The sequence below is a fragment of the Pholcus phalangioides genome, unplaced genomic scaffold (genome assembly GCF_987345545.1).
Source record: "Pholcus phalangioides strain wild (caught in Gottingen) unplaced genomic scaffold, Ppha-v1.0 ptg000004l_1, whole genome shotgun sequence".
Classification (NCBI taxonomy): domain Eukaryota; kingdom Metazoa; phylum Arthropoda; class Arachnida; order Araneae; family Pholcidae; genus Pholcus; species Pholcus phalangioides.
This window is the reverse complement of record NW_028301597.1, coordinates 31,027,858-31,051,025: the sequence shown is the minus strand read 5'-3', so window position 1 is coordinate 31,051,025 and position 23,168 is coordinate 31,027,858. Positions and strand designations below refer to the sequence as shown.

The 23,168-nt window shown below is 36.6% G+C and overlaps 1 protein-coding gene across 11 annotated transcripts in view; it reads right to left on the bottom strand.

Annotated features, from left to right (window-relative positions):
• The window catches only part of LOC149087086 (disabled homolog 2-interacting protein-like), a 102,173-nt gene that overhangs the window by 30,409 nt on the left and 48,596 nt on the right, over window positions 1–23,168 (bottom strand). For 8 of the 11 annotated variants that reach the window (XM_089231316.1, XM_089231317.1, XM_089231324.1 and 5 more), the window contains one exon: window positions 2,231–2,304. In XM_089231316.1, the coding sequence (XP_089087442.1) occupies window positions 2,231–2,304 (74 nt within the window). Of the gene's footprint in view, window positions 1–2,230; window positions 2,305–14,105; window positions 14,288–17,523; window positions 17,942–23,168 lie in introns of those variants that run through there. The other 3 variants (XM_089231320.1, XM_089231321.1, XM_089231323.1) reach the window with 3 other exon arrangements.

Below are 23,168 nucleotides of genomic sequence, written 5' to 3'. Positions count from 1 at the left end.
GGCAAATTTTACCGATTGTAGCTAGAAGAGTATTAGCAGAATTGGCAATTAAAAGTTTTGGCAACAATTCAATTTCGAACTTTGCCAATCTTTCAGCGCTTGTAGCTCGCCATTACAACCAGATATTTCGATGCAATTGGTGACACCTTATAGCATTTTTTCTGGTCGTTTCAAATAAGTGCTTACTTTGCGTACAGGGCTTTCAAAAACTTCACAAATCCGGTTTTTTTTCCAGATTTCAAGCATTTCCCCCCCCCCTTAATCGATTATCCACCATAATTCGAAAACGGTTCGAGATAGAACAGGGTTGGTTGGGTGTTTCCATGATCCACTTGGGCTCGTCACTCCCCCCCCCCCCCCCCGTTTGGCAGAATAGATTGAATTCACCCTGTATATGAGGGCGTTTGCTAGTGTTATATCGTGGTTGCCAATCGAAATTTGATTAGGGTTAGTCGAACAGGAAGGGTGGTGGTAACCACCTCCACCGTGCTTCAAAATTATTCGGGTCAAAATCTAGTAGATGAACTAAAGCAGTGAATTCATCTAATAAATAATCGTATTATTACCCAACCAAACAAACTGGCATTGATATAACTAGTAAACACAATGAAGATTGTACAAATTCAAAAATTTCCGCACAAAGAATATTTTTTCTTTCCTTCGATAAACTTGCACGTAAAACTAATTTGAACGCTGTTTGTGCGAAAAATAATTTACTTAGGCTCGTTTCCCCATTAGATTTTATATCAGTTCTTACCCATGAAGGTCTTAAATATCGATTAAGAAGTTAATATCGAATTACTGTATTGTATTATATTTCGTCCTCTACTGGGCAAATTTGTCACTATTGTTTATTGCAGAATCATTGTGTGCTTGAGCGCATCTTTTTGAATATTATGGGCATAAATTTTTTATATCTATCCGACTTCAGGTTACAGCTGTAAAATTCTTTGAATAGACTAACGTATTTTCTGCGTACAGTATTTTGTAACAATTCATAAAAAAGTATATATTTTCTTAGCGTAAATATGTAGAAATAAAATAGCGCGAAGTCGTCAGACAGCTTCATTAGGCTGGGAGACGACGAAATAAATTAAATTCTGTTTTGTCGAGTTCCTCAGCGTTAAAGGTAGCTAAGCTATAAGTTCAGTTCCTTAGCTTCAGTTGCTTTAACAAGACCTAGAATCTCAATAGTTTCACGGCCAAGCAAAGAATTCATTCAATAACTAATAGAATTATCATTCAACTAAACAAGCTGACATTAATATAACCAGTAAATACAATCAAGATCATACAAATTCAATTTCGGAACAAAGAACTTTTTTTTTTTTGCTTTCTTCTCTCTCTCTCGATAAACTTCGCGCACAAAACTTATTTGAACACGCTGTTCATGGGAAAAAGAATTACTTTGGCTCGTTTCCCATTATAATATATATCAGTTCCACCCATGAAGTCGTTAAATATCGATTAAGAAGAAAAGATCTCCTAAGATTTCCGCTGCGATTTATGCTGCAGACCGGCCAAAAAAAAAGACAACCGCCCATCGGGTGCAACGGCAAGACATACTTTCCATTTTTTATTATTTTATTCCAAAAATGTACGGGAAAAAGAGGGTGTTTGGTGGGTGCACTTAATCGGTATAAAACTTGGGCGCGTTTTTTACTTTATTTTTTCTCTCTTTCGAGTAGGAAACATCGAGAATGATACGGAGCTTGTAGGAAACTTTGGTGAACGTGTGTCTGTGTATATTCATATAAAAAGAAAAAAAAATAGGAAAACATTTTCGGGAACAATGGATGTTGGACCGCATCCAAACTTATCCGTTAAGCGTAAACTGCTTCTTGCCGTCACAAAAGCGCTCTGCGCACGAGTTCTCCCATAACAAATGAGTAAGTACACAGTGGCGTAGTCGAACGGAAGTGGTGTTGTTATCCTGAAAAATCACGTTTATTTCTTTGTTTCCCGCACAATGCCCTGCTTGACATGCAAAATGGAGCCCACATCGTTTGTAACATTCATCTTAGGAAGTAGAGGAGAAAAAGATCAATTTTGTTTCCCATTCTAATCTTAAAATTTACACACGGGAAAAAAAAAACCCCTTTGGAAAACGGGTGTGTTAACAAATTGGGCAGATAAAATTTTCAAAAGAAACTGATTTTACACTCGCTCAACATTTTTGTTCCTAATTGTCTTCAAACCATTAATTCATCTATCAACTCTTCTGACTTACCGCAAACCTAGACGGCGTGGGTACCTCCATGGTCTTGTTCGGTGTTCCTACGGGAGATTGTTCATGGGAGGAACCTGGAAAATACAAGGCGGGGGAAAATTATTTAACAATAATCAAAAATGCAATGTAGTAAATTTTTATAACACTTATCTCAAAAGCCATTCAATTGACAATTGATATTTAAGCTGCAGTTCAGGTACTCAACCCCCGTCTATTGATCATTCGGGGAGCGATACAGACCTAATTATACTTCAGACAATTTAAATTATTATTCTAAAAGGCTTGCATGTCCAGACCACAATCAGAATTGTTAACGTTAGTGTTTGGCACGAAAGATTACTTACACAGCTCGCAATGCACAGCTTATAAAGAATATTAAAATTTGGGCAGTATAAAGGAAAAAAATTGTCAATTTTTTTTTGTCATGTCTATGGTCATAATAATTCTGATATTTTTGAGATAAAGTGCTGGTTCGCCCATCGATGGTTAGCCGTTAGTCGTCTTAAACATTGAAGCTGTGAAGAAATGCGATATATGCAGGCCGTCTATGTAAGGCGGATATTCCAATCCATAATCCATGTCTGCATGCCCAAGCCAGTAATTGATTCCAAATGAAGATTAACACGGTAACTCTTTAACCTCGGCTGGAGTGTAACCGCTCAGCTGCACATCATGGTTATCTACCCGCGTAGATCCGTCTTTTAGGGACGACGCCCTTGTACTGTGAAGCACGTAATCCAATTAAGTAATGACCACAACAGTTGAAGATGAATGAAAAATTTCAGAGTTCTTTCTATAAAGCAAGATGTATATGTTTAAAACATAATTCAAGATATACAGTTGACTGGATGTTGTGAAGATATTTATTATTTTAGATGTTAATTTTTTAAGGAAGGAAAAAACTCATCTCTGCTTAAAAACTCATCATACATACTCATCATACTAAAAAAAAAATTAACATCTAAAATAATAAATATCTTCACAACATCCAGTCAACTGTATATCTTGTATTAACAAGTGGAGAGCGACATTCATGTCATATAAAACACAATTCATGAATAAGGCGAACTGTAATTATTTTCACGTTTTCTCAACAATAAGTAACGTCAACTTTTTAAGTCAATAATTTAATAACTTTCAATTATTATGTTCCGATTAGTTTTCCTGATAATCTTGAGAGTAAAAATAAGACACGTTGATTTCTATCATATTCATGACACACACATGTTGACGACAAGACGTGTCAAAATATTGTCAAAAAAATTGTCATATTTCTCATGAATTCACAGCACTAGAAAGATAAAACAGCTAATTTTTAATGGCATTCTAATTTATGACACTATTCACACTTTGAGGGGCGGTGATTTCGCAGTGAAACCACCTGTTCAAAAAAATTTTTCCTCAGCTGGGCCGTGGTTTACGGGTAGTTGATTTGGAAAAATGTTTTCTGACATTCAATAAAGCTATTAGATGGCAGCAAAAAATAGTTTTTTCTAAATTGACCTATATGTGAACCCCTGGACAGAACTTATAAATTTTTCAGCCGCATAACCTCTTATTTGCTAAAATCAAGAAAAATTATTGGTAATTTCTTAAATTTTTTTAACAAGTTTTTAGGTGGTTCGATGGGTGAACCACCACCGACTTAGAGCTAAGTATCAGATTTTCTCTTTGCTGAGGTGTAATATGATGTGCTTGCAAGTGGTGGGAGTTACTGAATTATGTATTTCTGGGGAGATTGGTGTCCTTGCCCTTTTTTGAAGAAAAAGAAAAAATAACATCCGTGTGCCGGTAAAGTACACATCATAAAGATGTGAATTTTGTAATACCAAAGAGAAGCCCCGCTGAACAAGTACTATGTACAGTACTCCACTGTGTACTTATTAGAAGTGTTCGCATGATTTTAGAAATTTCTAAAATAAGAAATTTCTATTGAATAATGCTAAGCAAGAGTTTCTCTGCACGTTGATTTTATTTCGCACATTTTTATTTATGCTCAATATTGGTTGATACAAAATCGTACGAAATAGAATCAGGATAAATACTAGATTTGCCATTATATTTTTAAATAACCTAAAAGATTTTTTTTTTTTTCAAATTCATTCTTTTATTAATAAACAAATGAAATGATAGATAATTATATAGTTTTGCATCAAAAGGAAAAATAGTGATAACATCTTGAAAATTCATCAATATAATGTTATACAGGGGCGGTGATTACGCCATTAAAACCCTACCGACCTCCCTTCCGAGGGATACAAAAAAAAAAAACTACATTTCACAGTCATGTGAAATGGCATTGTCATCACTATATTTCAGTGATTGTGAAATATAGTGATGAGTGATATTCGGCCCAGACATTACATTCATTAAGCAATTTCATTAAATATTGTTGATAAAAAGCACCCATCAAAAGATTAAGCCAATTGCAAGGAATAATTCCCAGAGTTCAAAAACACCGCATAACGAGTTTGGGCTGCATTTCAAGTTGTCTATTCAAAAGGATGTGATAGAATGTTAATATAAATGTTATGACTCACAACTAAGAACCGTAAACAAACATCACGTGGTTTACAATCATCTCTTCTTTTTCTTTTGCCACAACAGACGGACGCATCCCATTTACGCCTATTAAACTAATATCGTTGCCACATATGCCACGTGATAGGCAGCAGTATAATTTTTAATGGTCGTTTTCCCCTTTCGGCCTAATTTTAGTTGTTTTTTTCCAAGAAAGTCGCGGGCCAGAAGCCACCCGCTCTACGTCAATCGACAATCTCACCAAAAAAAGAGGAGGGGGGGGGGGGGGTTACCCTCTCAAACTATTGGCCCAATGCGTCCACTGCGATTATTATTATCGAAGATGGTGGAGAGCGGCCTTTTCGTAATCCATCATCACGCGCGAGCGAGAGCGAATCGCCAGCCAGCGCGTCCAATTATTATTACACCCAAGTGATCGTAAACGAATCTTGACACGCTGCCAGAAGAGTTTATTATTATTTTTTTCAATTCCTAGGTTGGCTGGTTATACTCATAACTGGAACCTTGACCCATGGGCTGAATGCGTGTGAGAAAAGCATTCCTGCCACGCTTCCATCAAATATCGCTGCTGCTACTACTCCTCCATAGAAAAGCACGTTTCATGTGATCAACGAAAATTTCACTCCGTTAAAGAGAAATAATTCATTAAGAATGGCGTTTCTCAACCTATGGTCCGCGGCGATGATACAGGTGGTCAGCAGGCAGACTTGATTATTTTAATTCTAACTAAAAGACGTTTTCAGTGATATTATTAATATTCTTATGGGCTCAAACAAAAATTATACCACCATACTTGAGGCAGCCATATCTAATCGAAAAAAGTACTGGAAATCACAATATTTAATGTGTAGTAAATTGTAACCAAAAAATGCAATTTATGACAAATTTGTAAAAACTGCTGAAGTCAGGAAATAAAGGACTGCAGTAAATCGCTGTAAATGTATATATTCACATAGAAACAAAAACATTTACCATTACTGGGGGGGGGGGGACCACTTTCATTACAGGAAACTGATCTAAAATACAGCACAATACGGGGGACAGTGCCAATTATCACCAGAACCGTTGCCATAAGTAGGCAAAATCATCAATTTTTTGCTGAAATCGATGAAAATTATGAATCGGTGGAAAAATGAAAGGCTACTGGGACTCGCAGCGAATTGAAATTCATTTCAGGGAATAACGTTGAACGTGACAAAATATGCAAGATCGAAAAGATGAGTATTAGTCATAATTATTCCAGTATAATCTATGTTATGAAAGTTATCTTATTATTCCGTTTAAAGTAAAAATGATAAATTCGAATAAGCTTCGATGAAGAAAAAAAAACGAAACAATCGTATGAAATCGGAACGGACAAAAGCACAGGAATGCCCAGTAAAATACAGCACGCATGGTCACGCCACTCATGCTGTAAGTTAGAGGTCCCCATCGAACTAGTCTCAGATATTTTACTAGTACTTGAATTCAGAAAGGTTGTTAAATATTACATATGATCGCAAAAATGAAATAAGTATTATAGAATACATGTATATTTCGACACGGTGCTAAAAAGTTAATTCCATTGAGTAGTACATTCTAGGTTTCATGATTGAAATCTTTATTGCGTAATGATAAATATCGCAGATTTCTACAAGGAGAATTTCGTAATTTATGGTTGATCGGTTGTAAAAAATAGTACAGTACAAATGAATATACAGTCGAGACTCTTGTTATGGCGAACATTCCATTACAACGACCGGTAGGATAAATCCCAAATGTTTCCATAGAACTACTATCATATATATTTTACCTTCGATCTAACGTCCGTTTTCGACGGGACGAAGGAGATCGTTGTATCGAGCGTCGACTGTAGTACAAAAGAAATGCATCAATGGTTTAATGTATCAAGTCCCTAGATATATCTTCACTGTCCCCCCCCCCCCAAAATAAAAAAAAAAAAAATTCGCGCTTTTGATACAGTCTCTCTCAAACAAGTTTTCGCTCAATCTTCTACATATTATGACCCGTTAGTTCAACCAAATTTCGAAATGGCAGTTTGAAGTGCTTCTTGATTCTCACGCAGTAGTCTTTGATGAGAGGGTTATTCTAAAGCCAACCGAACGGACACTCTTTTAGCTCCAAAATACATGATTTTATAAAGATTGATAACAATCAATCATTCAGTACACACACAATATTGTACAACAATCACTTTGAAGCCTCAAATTATGTGCAGCTACGCATGCCTAAATATGGCCATGGCCACAGTCATAAGACGTGAAGTAAATTACTATGATAATCGAATCCGTAAAAAGCTATTATAGTGAAACTTCCTCTAAAACAGTCACACTTCACTTTTTTTTAAAAACTGTCTCTTCTCAGAAATGAAATATTGTCGAAAGCCATTGTTATCAAGAGCATTGCTGGAAGTCATTTTTGTCAAGAGCATTGTTGGAAGTCATTTTTGTCAAAAGCATTGTTGTCAAGAGCATTGCTGGAAGTCATTTTTGTTGGAAGTCATTGTTGTCGAAAGCATTGTTGGAAGTCATTGTTGTCAAGAGCATTGTTGCTGAACTGACCACATAGGATGGTGGCACTTGAGAAAGGCTCTACTATAATGCCACATATTACCTTGCACTGTGTTACGAAGACCATTGTTGAAAGACATTGTAACTGAGAGAATTGTTGAAAGACATTGTAACTGAGAGAATTGTTGAAAGACATTGTAACTGAGAGAATTGTTGAAAGACATTGTAACTGAGAGAATTGTTGAAAGACATTGTAACTGAGAGAATTGTTGAAAGTCATTGTTATCGAGAGGATCGTACCAAGAGAATTGTTGTTAGATTTGCTTAAAATTATGGTGACACTTAAGAAAGGTTGTGCTTTTGTAATAGCATTTTTAATTGGGTTGCTGTATTTTACAAATGTGACATCCATATTTGAAATGGGCATCTTTTTCTCAGCCACCTCGTTGGGCATTTCGCCTGTTGTGGCATAGCATTTATATGATGTACAATAACCAGGTATTATAATCTGTATAATACCGAAACATTGTTAAAAAGTCATTGCTAGCAAACGTATTGTCTAAAGTTATTGTTATCTAGAGCGTTGCCGAAAGTCATTGTTAGCAAGAGCATTTTAGAGCCATTGCTACAAATAGCCAAGATGAAAATATTTTTAGCATCGAAATTCGGAAAACGACTGTCGCTTTAGTGACGTGTTGCTACAATTTATGCGGAGAGAAATCTGTATTTTTTTTTCATCTAAAATTATGATACATTTTTTTTATGATTCTCAAACATTCTTATTTCAAAGCCGAAACATAAATACACGTACAACACAATCGCATGAATCTATATATTCTAGAAAATTTCACGGAGAAGAAAATAGAAAGCACGAAAGTGTCAAGGAGGCTCTGGAGATTTTCATCCATTACATATTTAAAAAAAAGGAAATCTGAAGAACGGCTTTTTGAAAAAACCACATTTCACAATAAGGACAAGTTTGAAAGCCAATGTTTGAATATAAAGAAGCTTTCACGAAACACACATTTTGATTATGGTGCATATATATATACACCCAAAAAAAAAAAAATTATTCTTTATACAAACAAAATATGGGGTTTTCCCTTCTCGAAAAAAATTCGAATAGGTGAAGATATGTGTTAGGAAAAACTATAGAAAAATGATAGGAATTTCTTTCCCCGTTACTTCACGAACGCGGCAGGAATGTGGAATTCCAGATAAAATGTGAGGGAGAAGCTCCATACCATCCATTTTTTTTCCTCTCTTTTGAAGCTCCCTTATAATGCCCTCATCAACAAAAGAGATGATCGACATTGGGTATTCCACTTTTAAAAAAAAAGGCACCTTTTTCTTTGCCAACATGCAGCTCAACGCTCTCTTCAAGATTGTATAAAAATTGTATAAAAAAGAGATTGTATAAAAAAATGAGGCAATACAGCGTATACATTGCATCCATTATATTCTCAATGGAGGGATGAGTAAATATTTTAGGGATCCAAAACACGTCTTTTATCACTACTAAAAGGCTATTTACGGGTAATTTTTTTTTTTTTCCTATTTTATTCAGAGATAGGAACTTTAAAACTATTCAAGATAAAACTACAATTTTTCAAGAGAAGTTACCCGTATCTACGCACGACGAGTTTCAATGTCATCATAGGCAAAATTTTAGAGAAACTGCATTGTTAATAAAAATTTACAGTAATAATGTTGCGGAAAATGGCTAATATTCTTAAATTTTTATGAGAAAAGATTCCATAACTTAATATATTTTTCCATAGTCACAGTTCGGAGTGTGCGATAGGTGCGGTCGCATCGGGCCCAGCTAATAATTTCTTTCATCAAAATTATGTAATTATTTCTGTCATCAATTATATAATTATTTCTGTCATCAATTATGGAATTATTTTTTTCATAACTATGTATTTTCATCCATTCTGGTATTAATTTTTTCATTTGTTCTGAATTTTTATAAATTTTAGAAGTATATTTCTTGCGCTTAATCTACATTTTCATGGGTGCTGGCATTACTGTTTTAATTTGTTCTGAATTCGCATGGGAGATGTAAATAATTATCACTGCCAATTATTTTTCTTATTTTCCATTCATAGATTCTGAATTTTTATTAGTTCTCAGATAATTTCTTTTACATCCTGATTTTGATTTGGTTTTGGAAATATTTCTTTCATCAATTCAAAATTATCTTCAGTTCGAAATTTTTTATAAATCTTTTTTGTTAATTTACATTTAATTGTGTCTATTTTTTGTGTGAAACATTTTCGGCATTCTTGCATATTTTGTAATTATGTATGTATTTTTGGATGGCAATTCCCCTTCTCCCACAGAATATATGAAATCGGGGATGGGGGGTGAAATTACTAAGGCTCTTCTGTTCTGGCCCCTGCTATTATTTTAGCACCGGGACCGCACCTGGTAAGGGCAGCCAAGAATTTTCCTGAATTATTCACTCAAAAATAGTCTTATAAGTGAATATCACACTGTGTTTTCATTTAATAAAACTGGGTGAGACTTGGAAATTGCATTGTAAATCTACTTTTTAAGGTATCCGACTACGTTGAAAACGTCACACATTTTGGAAAAAAATATGTTTTTCCCCCATTTTTTATGAAAACCTCATTTCTTGAAATTCCAAAACAAGCCTTGTTTTGTTTATACAGTATGACGTTTGGTACAGAAGCTACGTTCACTTTTGTGTTGTGTTTTTACGTCAAGTACTCTGTGAATAAAAACTTTAAACGTATTTTGCAAAGAATGCTATTTTTGACATTTTACTTGGGTTTGAAACATGGTTTCTAAAATTCTATTGATTATGTGATTACGAAATTTTAATAAGATATTTTGCCATATTTGAGGCTATGAACCGAAATTTAAGGTCTATCATATGTATTTGTCTAGTTACAGTGATATGTTTCATTATACACGATATGCAAAATGAAATTTAAAAAAAATTCACACGTACATCAAAAGATTTCGGTGTAACTTATGAGCGTACCATACAATTCTTTAACGTTTAGTACCAAACATGAATCATCATTAGCTAAAAATGTACTGTGAAAATAACAAAAATTGTATTCATAGAATTTTTTGCAATCGTGTCGAATATTACATGAACTGTGCTTAAAATTTGCCATAACAATGACTTTTTTTTATGGAAAAGGACATAAGTAAGGGGGGTGGCAAACTTCTCACTATTCAAGGGTGAACATAATGTCAGCTACAGCGTCGTGCAATGGACAACACTCCGATGTATAAGCCGCGCCGCATCCGTAAAACTACACAGAACACTCGCAGATTTGTGTCCGTCATAAATAATATGGTGAAAAACGGGCCATTTGGTCAAAATTTTACCCTCGGTTCCACTTTACAAACTCATACGTATCCATTGTTTTTCAGGTTTCCAGAAAGTAGATACAGTGCATCAAAAACTACTGTTTCTTTTGCAAAATTTAGTCCATTCAATTACATCCATGGTTTGAATTTTAGACGAAACATTTTTTTCTATATTTTTCTCCAAAGTTTTTATCCCTTATTCTTGATTTGAAAACCGGTGGGGTTGCATGGGTCGAACAGATGTTCAAGGAATCGATTCACGCACCAGTAGACTTCCACAGAGCAGTTTTATTATTGGGATGGAAAATGCGCCAAAAGCCAGTCGTGTGACTATCATGGGCAAACCCATGATGGTACCAAGATAAAATGGATAAGTTTCGCATGGATCTGACAGTCTACCTGTAGATGTGCGGAAAAGTACCATAACCTGGTGCTCTTGTATGTACATGAGATTACACGAAACCAGATTTGCGATATATGTATCCTTATTACTTGAGTTATCTTTTTGGAACAGATTATCGGTATTTTGGTTTGAAAAGTGTTAGTCTAGTCAGGGTCGTAACTAGGATTTTTTCCGCCCGGGGCAAACATTATTTTGCCGCCGACACAATTTTAAATTCGATAATTTTGTAATGGTGTTCTTTGTTCCCACCTAAAACTGGCACCCGTAAATTTCGCCACCTAGGGCAGTTGCCCCCCCCTTTCGCCCCCTCTAGTTACGGCCCTGAGTCTAGTCAACTTCAACGTGGAATGCCACCAACTGGCTGTGTCGAAATTTAGAAATGACTGCTTCTTTGTTTACGACACAGAAAATGATCGTGCCTGGGCGTGAAACTCGCGATATGAACCCGACCACCCCATATGACACATTTTTCTCTTTGGAATTATTGGGGTCAGCGTAGCCTGTATATAGTCGGTTGTATTTTTTGTATTTTCGAGATGCGATTGTGAGTTGACATTCAAAATTCGGAAAAGTTTCCTCACTATGAGCAGAACACCAAATATGACGCATTCAGCTACAAATACAGAAGCTACAAAAATGCAAGTTTTTCAACGATGTGACGGAAAGAAATGGGGTAAAAATTCCCATAAAACAAGCTTTAAGAGCAATACGTGTGCAGGAAAAGGCAGTGCGATTAGAATATAGCTAATATAGTCACTAGAAATAATGTATGCAAATGGTCCGTTAATAAAGTCTGCCGTGGAAAATGATGGCTTAAATAATGATAAAAAAAATGATTTAATACACAGTAATTTAACCTAGTCGCGAGACGTACAAAATCAATTCATGCGCCGCATGTGACCCGCGGGCCAGCTGTTGGCCACCCCTAAAATTAGTTCAGAATTTATTGTTTTCATCATTTTGGGACGCTTTCTATCGAAAAAGTTATTAAAAGTTCACTCCAGTACCATTTTATAGAAAAGTACTAAGAAAGGTAATCAGACGCCTTATTACAATAAGATAAAATAAATACAATCGATGTTTTAGAAATAACTTCAAAAAGGCTTCAATGAAAATCAAATGCAAAAAAATTTGATAGTTTTCCTAAAATTTAAAGAAATAGAGTGACGGTGTAAAAAAATAACCAAGAAACCACTTTTTACGTGATTTCTTTTATATCGAAGTTTTTGGTGCCTGTCCGCAAGATTGAATTAAAAAGGAAAAAATATATATTGCGCCAAAACTGCTAGTTTTTTAGGAATGTTTTAGGGCACGTGCCAGCAAGATGACGCTCCGTTTCAGCAATCGGCCAATGGTGAGTATTTTGAAGGAAAAAAAAATCGATTTCCAAAAAAGAATTCAATAAAATAAACAAATACAAATCGAATATCCAAAGCGGAGGTTGATTTTACTACTACACACGTTGTATAAAAATTCCTACAGAATTTCAGCAGTTTTTTTGGTGAAATATTTGGTTTACACAATTTTATGGACAGGATCGAGAAACGTAGAAAATTCAATCTGAAAAAATTGAATTCAAAAATTTTTTTAGTTATTTTTACATTGGCATTCGCATATATTTTTTCTTAAATTTCAACCCTCGAATGGATAGCTTTGCATAATTGCATAGGGTTCTTTAACCCTTACAGCGGCAATCCCGAGATATCTCGTCAAACTTGATCTGCTACACGCTTTTATTTCTAATGTGGCAGTTATGCGGATCAGGAAAAATTTAAAAACCGCTTAAAGGGTTAAGTGTTCATTACGACAGCCAGTTTGAAGGCAAACATTCAGAATCTGTTTTGTGCATAAAAGGTGCGATTATCATATGCTTACCATTTCAAACTTTGCTGATAGATGTCCCAATTAACAACAAAAACTCTTTGTCTGATTGCAGAGCATGTGTGGCTGTGATTTCGCTGATTTGTTAAAATGTTTTGTTTGAATTTCTTTTTACCTTGAAATTTGTTATTGCTACCCGAATTTTTTCTCTTACTACAGTTCGAATCACACTCACAAAGAAGGTAATTATATATATTTGGAAAGTTATATTACTTCAATACATTTATATTATGTGCGATTTTTGAAGTTTTGTATGTCTTCAATAACGTATAAGCATTAGAAAATATTTTTTTAAATGATTTTCCCAGCTTTCAATACGTGTTATTAACTATGAAAAAAAATTATCAGCTCGAAAAATAAATTGGACATTTAAGGGGTCTCGCTACTCTTTCGACTTGAAAAAGTCGAATTTTCAAAAATGACTTCAAGAAATATTTCATTCAATTGCAAATACTAAAAATTTCGTGTCAACTGGTTAATTTGTTCTTTCGTAATTAAAGAAAGAAATAATGAAGTATAGTGTAAACGTGTACAAGAAAAACACTCCGAACGCGATTTTCTCAGATTGCAGTTTTTGAGATCATCCGTAAGATTTAAAGAAAACTACTGCTCCAAAAATTCTGAATTTTTGCAGAAACGTTTAGCAGATACGTGTTAGTAGAATAACAATCGACTAATGGGAAGCATTTTTTAAAAAGTGTTTAATATAGATTCTTTTTAATTTATATATCTTTTCAAACTTCAAAAATTCATAAAACTCTAACGAATGGTCAGATATCAAAGTCCGAGGCCTATTCTGCTAACACATGTCGACTAAACTTTCCTGTAAAAATTCAGAATTTTTGGGGCAGTAGTTTTCTTTAAATCTTACGGATGAGCTCAAAAACTGAAATCTGAAAAAATCGCGTTCAAAGTGTTTTCTTGTGTATCAAAGTGTTTTCAAAGTGTATACGTTTACACTATACTTCATTATTTCTTTCTTTAATTACGAAAGAACAAATTAGCCGGTTGACACGAAATTTTTAGTATTTGCAATTGAATGAAATATTTTTTAAAGTCATTTTTGAAAATTCGACTTTTTCAAGTCGAAAGAGTAGTGAGAGACCCCTTAAGGGTTGATACGAAAGAAAAATATTTGATAACCATAAATACTAAAAAAAAAAACAAAAAAACGAGCATCTTCAATTACCTTGAACAATTATGCTATGGTAACGAGAATTTTCCATGATTTCATGCAGTCTAAGATTCGAACGACGACGACGTTTCTTAGATGACGATTTGCAGCTTTTAGAATCGTCCATTATTTCCTTTTACACCAATAATCCGTTATTTCAGTTGCATAACGTTATCTGTTGCACTGCACACATCAAATTCATTCCACATTGCCGCGGTACATCAAACAATTCCTCCGCACCATGACACAAAAAGCCAAATATCAGTCACATCTTGATCATCAATTGGTGTCTCATATTTCCATGTTCTAATAAAAATTTGATCATCATAGCATAGAGTTCGAATTTAACTTCCAAATCACTCTTGAAAGCAGATCAATAAATCAAACAGATATTATCCTGTATGGGAGAAAAGCTTGACGCACACATGTTCACACGTACGGCATTCTGGCCATCATTTGAATGTGGAATCACACAAAAGCTCGACAGGTACACAAGGCAGTTATGAAATGAATGATCCGAAAAACAACATTAGTTATGCGCTTCAGCCTTGAAAATGCTCATGCATGTGTCCCAAGCACGCGACACAGAAACATGTGGATAACCGACACCCACGAAACTGAAGGAGAAACAAAACAACAAAAAACCAAACAAAACTCGACAAACACGAAATCGAGCTGCTTCAGGAGCTCGAAATTTCTTTCCTCTCAGCCCTCATAGATGATTTAAGTGGAACTAATTGAAAGAGGTTGGTAATTGAAAGCACTGAAGCTTTCGTTGGCTCTCTCTTCACGGAAAAGAGAGCATGTGTGTGTGTGTGTGTCTTGCCGTGAAGAGAACACGAGCACTACTCTCTGTGACCGACTACACTCTGTGGTTAGTTTGTTGGCAGCGGCTGTTCTTGCCAAAAAAACGGCCAGGTTTTGCTTCAGACAAAATGCCTTTTCACTGGACCGAACAGCTGCCATAGAAAATGTCCTCTCTTTTCTATAACCTAGAGCGTTTTTATTATTATTACAAATGCAGCGTGGGTGGGAGGTCTGTTTTATTGAGAGGGGACATGTTGGGAAAAAAAAAGGTGAAATAATAATAATGAAAAACCTCTTTTGAATTTTACGAACTGTACAGATAGGCTGGAAAAAAAGTGAAATTGACAAAAGGCCGGATGTGCGGATGGTTCAAGCAAGAGGAATTTTTTTTTTTTTTTTTTCAGTATGTATGTATATGATGACGAATTATTACGTAGGGACGATGAAATGTCATTCGTTTTCTCTTTTATACCATTCATTTCAATGTTTGCTCTCGAATAGTTCCATGCAATGGTAGAAATACAGAGAAAAAAAAATTGTTCTATCTACATAATAACCCCCGGAGCAATATTGTTCAATGAAGCCGTCAAGTGCTTTCTTTTCGAAGATTAACGAGAAATTCAGTGAATAACAGGACTAAATATTTAAGAAAATTACAGCGAAACCCTTCTAGGAAGACCACCTTCCCCCCTTCAGAAAGTTAGCCGCTTAATAGAGGTGAAATAGCACTAGAGGGACCAGAAAAAATTGGTCTTACTGTGAAATACATACATGTACATTCTGGAGGCCCCCATTACAGAAACGATCTTACAGAGAGGTTTACTGTATCGTGAACGTTAAAAAAATCATGCATTAAGTTGTTGGTACAGTGTATAATACTGAAATTTATCAATATTTTTGTATAGAAATTATTTCGCTCCAAAAGATTCCGTAAAAGCAGAACATGAACATAATTAAACCACTCTAAAGGGCCACTCTCAGTCGGTATAAAATTTTTCCTCCACACCCTATTCCGTTCACCTCTATTAAAGGGCCGGGAGAGCTGACAGGGCTCCAGCTTGGGACAGTTCTATTTTTTTTTTTCACGCTATAAATTCACTAAGGAGCCCGTGAAAAGTCTGGCAAGTGGGTCCACCAAAGATCATAGCCTAGAGGCCCTGCTGCAAGATTTGAGGGCCATATGAAGGAGTCTGACCCCTAGAGTTCGGAGATGAAGCTCATTACAATTATTTTGTTTCTTACACAAAAATATTGCAGAAATGGATGCCCAAAAAATCTGTCTACGGACCTATGGGTCACTCTCGAGGTCTTGTTACAAACACATTCTAAAAGCGTAATGATATTTTATTCAATAAAGTATTTACAAAATATTAAAAAATTAATTTCAAGCCTATTCGAGGCGGCGTTCATTTAAACTCACCCGTTGAATTGAGTTTGACATGAGCCGATTCTATGCTAACAATATTTTATAACTCCTACGTTGATATAACATCCAGTGACCGCGTGGTAGCGGGTGACTAACAAGGCCAGGGTGAAAGTGTCTTCTCAAAAGATTTAAGATTTATATTTTATGCAAGTACGAGATTAAATTAATTTAAATTAGGCTCGTGAGCTCCAAAAAACATTGTTTGGCCCTTGAAATTTGAAGTCATCACACAAGACACAGCCCTATCTATTTCTATATTTCAAAAACCTGTATGAACATTACAAAGAGTTGTATGTAACTAGGGATGGGACGAAGAGTGATTAAACCGAATACCCGGCGACCGAATTTCAATTTTCTGGAAATTCATCATAATTGTAAATGAAATTGATATTTTCAACCGAAATTAAAATCATTGGTAATTTCAAATGATTGATATTGAATTTTAATTTATCATTTAAATGCATATTAAAAAACTGGTGATTGAAAGATTTTTATTGTCATGATAATGACAAATTTAACGATGATGTATTTTGATATTACTTACACAATCAATTTTTTTTGTAACACTTGTTACCAATTTTATATCTGAGTAAGAAAATGTCAACCATTATTTAATGTCAACTAGGAATGTATCATAAAATTTACTTATTTTTCTTCTTTAGATGTTCTTTGCCCCTTTTGCCTCTCTTCCAGTAGCTCAATACCTATCTTGTCTTTTTTTATATAATATAATTTTTTTATTTTAGTCTTTTTTTATTTAATATAATCTTTCAGTTAGTGAGCTTGTGTAATTCATGTTCACTTCCACCTTACTACAGTAGGATTCTATTTTCAGTTTCATGTTTTTTCCTTATCCTAGAAATTCACCTCACGTAACGTCTTTCACAGAAAGGGATATACGCCACAGCGAAATTCGATTCATGAGAAAAATCCCAATCAATATAAATTTTCAAAATTAGATTGGTGTGCTTACATATTCGTTCGGGCCGAATAACAGCCCAATATTCGTCCTATCTCTAATTATAACTAGACTGTCAGCCACAATAACCTATACACCAGTGAGTCTATCTATAAAAGTGTTTAAACTGAACTGAATAAATTTTTAAATATTCTCATCCTATCCAGCTTAAGAGGTCCGGGCGGCAACCATGAATATCATAGTTTTAATCTAAAAAATACTGAATATGTAATAAAAGTTACCTTCTCCATTGCTGTAACTGTCCATACTAGACACGCTACCACAAAACGATGAGTCCGACTCGCCGATCCAAGCTAAACAATCGCGGAATGCAGCGGACATACGTGCTGTTAAGGTTCCCGATGTGCTTTCCGGTGACTGTATGCCCATATCCAACACGATTACGGTATAATAATAAAAACAGCCCTAAAGAAGACTCACAGACGTGAATAGTGTGGTACCGAAGACGACGTCACGAGAGGCACTCGCAAGACCCGCATGAGCCGCTTCCAAAACCTAATCTGACTGATGGTGTACGATTCGCATCTGCAGATGTTACCTCAACAGGCTCGGAACAGATTGGTAGGATATGACAGGAATACGGAAGGGAGAGAGGAAAAAAAATATACATTCGGGGGTATTCATTACACCCCGCACCTTCTCGAGTCTACGGGGCAGTGTATGGCAACAGGCTGTTCGTGTACAACTACCACCACCAGTCGGAGGCCCCACATAGGTTGAGGGATTACAGAATGAGGGGGAAACCAGCAAAAGTGAAAATTATAGGTACAATTCTGAGATAACGAAGAGCTAGAATATATCTTAAATTCAACTTACGTTCGATTGAAAAATAAATGTTCCTTATTCAACATCAACTTTTAAAAATAACAGTTATAAGCTAGCCCTCCCTGTGTCGCATATGGGGCAGAATTTACGAATGTGTGAAGAACATGGCCGTACTAGGAGGTGAAATATTAGGGGTCATGAAAATACATAGATTACATATTTCGTTTTGATTTTAATTGCTCTACAGCCCAATTTCATTTGAAAAAATTTGTTTTACGTCTAAATTAACGGAAACCGCACAGACAGGGACTCCCGACCTACAATGCCAGGGTAATGGACCTTAAATCAAGTCGTTCTTCGGCCATCTTGAAGTGATTTTCTGGAAAATGTATATTGCACAATATTTTTTGCAAAATAAAAGGTTGAGCACTGGTTAGCATAGGTTTCCTACTTGCATGGACATCACAAACTGCAGCAGGGCCTCTAGGCTAGGATTTCTTGCGAGCCCCACTGTAATGATTAAATAGGATGAGAAACAAAAAAATTATAAGAATGGTCCCGGACCACCAGCTGAAGCTTTATGAGCCCCACTCTTGGGCCACTGTGGTGGTAGAGTGGTCATAGTGACGGACTAACGAATGGTCACTTCGTTAAAAAAAAAACTGACTGTTCTTTTTCTTCGCATGATTAGGCCAATACACGATTCCCTGCAAAATCTGCTTAATAATTTCCCAGACCAAATTTCCTGAATAAAGAAATACAATTCAAAATGTTAACCTTCCAAATGTTTTTCGAGTTCCAGTTATTTCCCCTTTAAATAATATTTCCCTCTCACTTCCGAAAAATATTTTACATTTCAATGACTTTTCCCGATTTTAAAGATCGCTGGGAACCCTGAAATCCCCCATCAATCTTAATGGCGTATTCAGTGATTTTGCATATGCGGTGTCATGTTCACCATACATGCATATGTGCAACTTTGAGGGCACTTTGGAGGGAATTGCTCGAGACCAGCGTTTCTCAACCTTTCTGAACCGAAGGATCAGTAAAATATCTGAAATATTTCGATACAGACTATTAACTTCCATTGTATATTCTCTGTAAACGTAATATTCAAGGAATGCAACTGAATAGTATATTTTAATTAGAATTAAATTTTAAAATCTGTTTGTGGACTACCTCTTTTCCATCTTTGCAGACCACAGGTTAAGAAACGCTTTCTATCCTATGCTTCGTCTTTGTGAGGCTATACATAGATAATTCTGGAGGGCTGCTACTTCACTACACACCAACTCCGGCCATATCGCTATAATGCAATTTATTGCCATCAACGAGTTGGGATGGAAATGAAGGCGCCATCTATCGGTGTTCACCTCAAGCTAGTTAGGGAAAATACCTTATTGTCTATACTCTTCCCCCGGGTCGAACCTAGGAACTAAGGGCAACGTTCACGGTGGTAGATGAGCATCTTACCAACATGCCACTCGGGAATCTGGAGGGGTTACTACTCAGCCACACATGCACATTCCTCTCAGGGAATTCCAACGAATCAGTATGCCGGATTTCACTGACTGTAAAACCGTCTTCCTTATTTCGAAGTGCGAATGACAGATGCCTGAATTTTTGTACTATGTAAGTATCGTGTTGAAGGTCTGCCTGCTCTCTGCGGAGAGACTTTTCCGAATGGAAGACCGGCTCGCATTCGCGCCTTAAAGTTGGAAAACATTCTGAAGAGTAGTAAAATGTGCCTAAACTCGGTCCTAAGTCTCGCATATACGATGAATAACGTTTTGAAGAAACACGGTATGTGCTCTATACAACGGCTCTAATCCATCAAGTAATTATGACATCCCATCGTTCTATTGCATGAACAGTTACCTTAAAAGACACGGGGGAAAGAGATCTCATTTCATTTATGATTCAACCGATTTTCACATGCGCCAACTAAATTGCAGTTCGAAACTTCTAGGAAACGCAAAATAAACAAAAATGAAGTACAAAGTTTTCGTTACGAAATTCACTCGATTGCTTTTCACTCGAAAATTTTCTCTTTTTAATAAATTTCAAAGTTCCATGCTGTAAGCAATACAGAAACTTCCATAGGTTTGGTCTCGGCAAAACTCCAATTTTCATTTCTTGTTATTTTTTCTCCCAGTGACTGACTGACGTGGAAACAAACTCTCAAATTGAATTGTACATGAGAAATGAAGAAACACAGCACTTGGGGGAAGAGAGGAAAAAAAGCAACGGATCTCACGTAGTTTCGCAGAAAACACATAAAAGAATACGAGAAAACTTTTTGCAGAAGAGTGTGCATGTATATATACTCTTGCCGTGTTATAAATAATTCGGTAAGACTTAAATTTTTTATAAGGATGCATCCATAGAAGGAACACAATTATTTTCGGATAAATAATTAGATAATTGTGAGTTTGAAGATAACGTCAATAATTGTAAGATAATGTCAGTTTTAATTTTTTTTTAATGGTCAGCATATTACTTCAAGCTGAGCATGATTTATGCATGGGCAAGTGAAGCATTTACCCTGGACTCTCGTAAGTTTAAGGTCTTAGAATCAAAACAGAATATGCACCCAGGTTCCCATCACTTATGCCATTTCGAACCTTCTCAAAGGAAAGATTGCAACTGGAAATTACAGTCTCAGAAACCTCCACCGAAACCATCAACGCCATCACATCCCGCAGAGGAGAACGTCACGAAGTATATAACCTGGAAGCCCGCGTCGTCTCCGATTGGTTAAAAACCCGAATTTCAACTTTTTTTTTTAGCTTGAAATTCGGGTCTTAAACCAATCTGAGACGTCGCGGGTTTCCAGAATCGGAAATACGGACGCACTATGTTCACACCCTAAAGCCGGGTTTTCCTAGGAGTAGAATTTCGGCGTCGTGTGCAGCGTGAAAACGCTGATTGGTTAAAAACCTGAAATTCAGGTTTTTTGACCAATCAGTGTTTTCACGTTGCACGCGCTGTAGGAACCTGCTCGTAGGAAAACCTGGCTTAAGTCTTAAAACGTCGTGGTCTGCTGTATGTGTTGCTTCTTTGATAAACTACTGCCTGTCATCGCCATAGACCAGATTTTTACAAATCGCAAAAAAGATCTTTTCGACAAAAATTTTTTACCCGGAGGAAAAAAAAAAAAAAAAAAACCAAAATAATGCTTCTTTTGACTTTTTTCAGGGCATAGTGACCCTCTTCCATGTCGACAAAGATATGCTGCTAGAAATTCAAAACATTTTGTGCTGCTCTTAGCCTGGAATTTAGTAATTATACAAAGAAAAATTTTAGGAGCCAATACAAATTTTTCACTCGCCATGGTGACCTGGCTCCTGGGATTTGTGCATCCCTGTCATACACGATCGCGATCTCGTTGACAAAATATACAGTAGAACTTATCTACGCTTTGTGGATAGCAGGCAGGTCTTAACGATACTTAAATGATATGAAAATTCCGGCACTTGCCGTTATCACTTCAAAATACAGAAAACAGATGGCGGCACTATTGGAACAAGAGAAATTCAGACGACATAGATACGTTAAGTGAGTTCCCTAATTTGGTCACTTTCCCAAGTCCTACTGCATTGAATAGCCAACTAAACACTTTGAAATTCCTGTCCGCGTTGTGTACCGGCCTCTAATCCAAACTTTACCCAAGGCTGCAACTGCTTCCGCGACATCATGTCGAGCCATTATCTTAAAAAGGGATCTGTCGAATTGGCTGATAGAAATGAAGGAAGTGGAGTTTTCTTTATTTTTAATATTTTCCCCTCACTTCTGCAAAAACAGTTCGTGGAATAAGAAAGGCAAAGTCGTGTCTCCAGTGGTGTATATGGTAGCGCACTTGCCCGGTTTGCAGGACGACCTGAGTTTGATTCCCGATGGAGACCAGATGAGTTTTCCGAGTTCACCTTGGCATAATATCCAGAAAAGAGCTATATCCTTAAGGTATACGCTATATCCGAGTGATTTCCATAATTGTCACGTTCGAGGCACCCTTGCGTGATCTCGAGGCTCTCGGCTGCACCACAAAGTATCGTGACACACACAATACCTCTTTCGATATAATCCATTCCCTGAAATGTCTCGCAATACTACAAGTCCAGTGATTTCTGTAAGTATGCGTCGCCAACCTTTGTCAGAGCCGTCGCGGTGTGCGGGATATATTGATTTGTCTGCCCACGGGGGGATTTAACGGCGGGAGCGCGCCCGGGCCCCCAACTTCTAAAGGGCCCCAAAAACCCAAACTTCATTCTTTTTTCCAATTAAGCGGCCTAATATTTTCTTTTGCACCTGGGGCCACAACCGACATTAATCCGCCATTGTGTGTGCCTATTTATGCTTTGAAGCGGTTATTTTATCAGTGAAAATATCTACAAAAACTATTCTGACGAGCCACAGATGAACCGCGGATTGGGGAAGGGAGCCGCGGGGTGACAAAATTTGAGAACCACTGCACTAATCGATGTGTGTGGTGCCACTGTATATCCCTTTCGGAATCATTATACTGTACTCTACGAAGGGCTCTGCATAGGAAGGTATAGCCTCGATAGACCCCATCCCATCGCACACAGACAACATACAATTTCATATTTATATATTGTCCCTCAAATTACGGCAGATTTCGGAACGGAGCGTGGATGTCGCGTGCCATCTGCTGTTTACTGTGTAATAAAGCAGCTGCTCCAAGGCACCTCGAGAAACACGATTGGTCTGTAGCAGGCAATTTGACCGACCAGGTGTCTCAATGGCGCGTGCCCAACATATCCCCCCCCCCTCCCCAATACAGGATGGAACGACAATGTGGTTGGGAAACGTGAGTGCCCCACTCCTTTCATCAGATAAACTGATAACAAAAAAGAAAAAAAAAAACTTTCATGCTCCTCTTGGTAATATTTATTCCCTTGACGTAGAGTGGAAGGTTGCAGTATGATGGAGTGCACTCTTCCTAACGGTACGGAATACTGCCCAATTTGTATGGGACCCCACACCTGCGCTAAAAACAACGTGACTTCTTCATGGTTAAATGCACGTCAGATAAACGGGGGATAAGTCGGACTGTTAAACGTCTCTCATTATCGGTAAT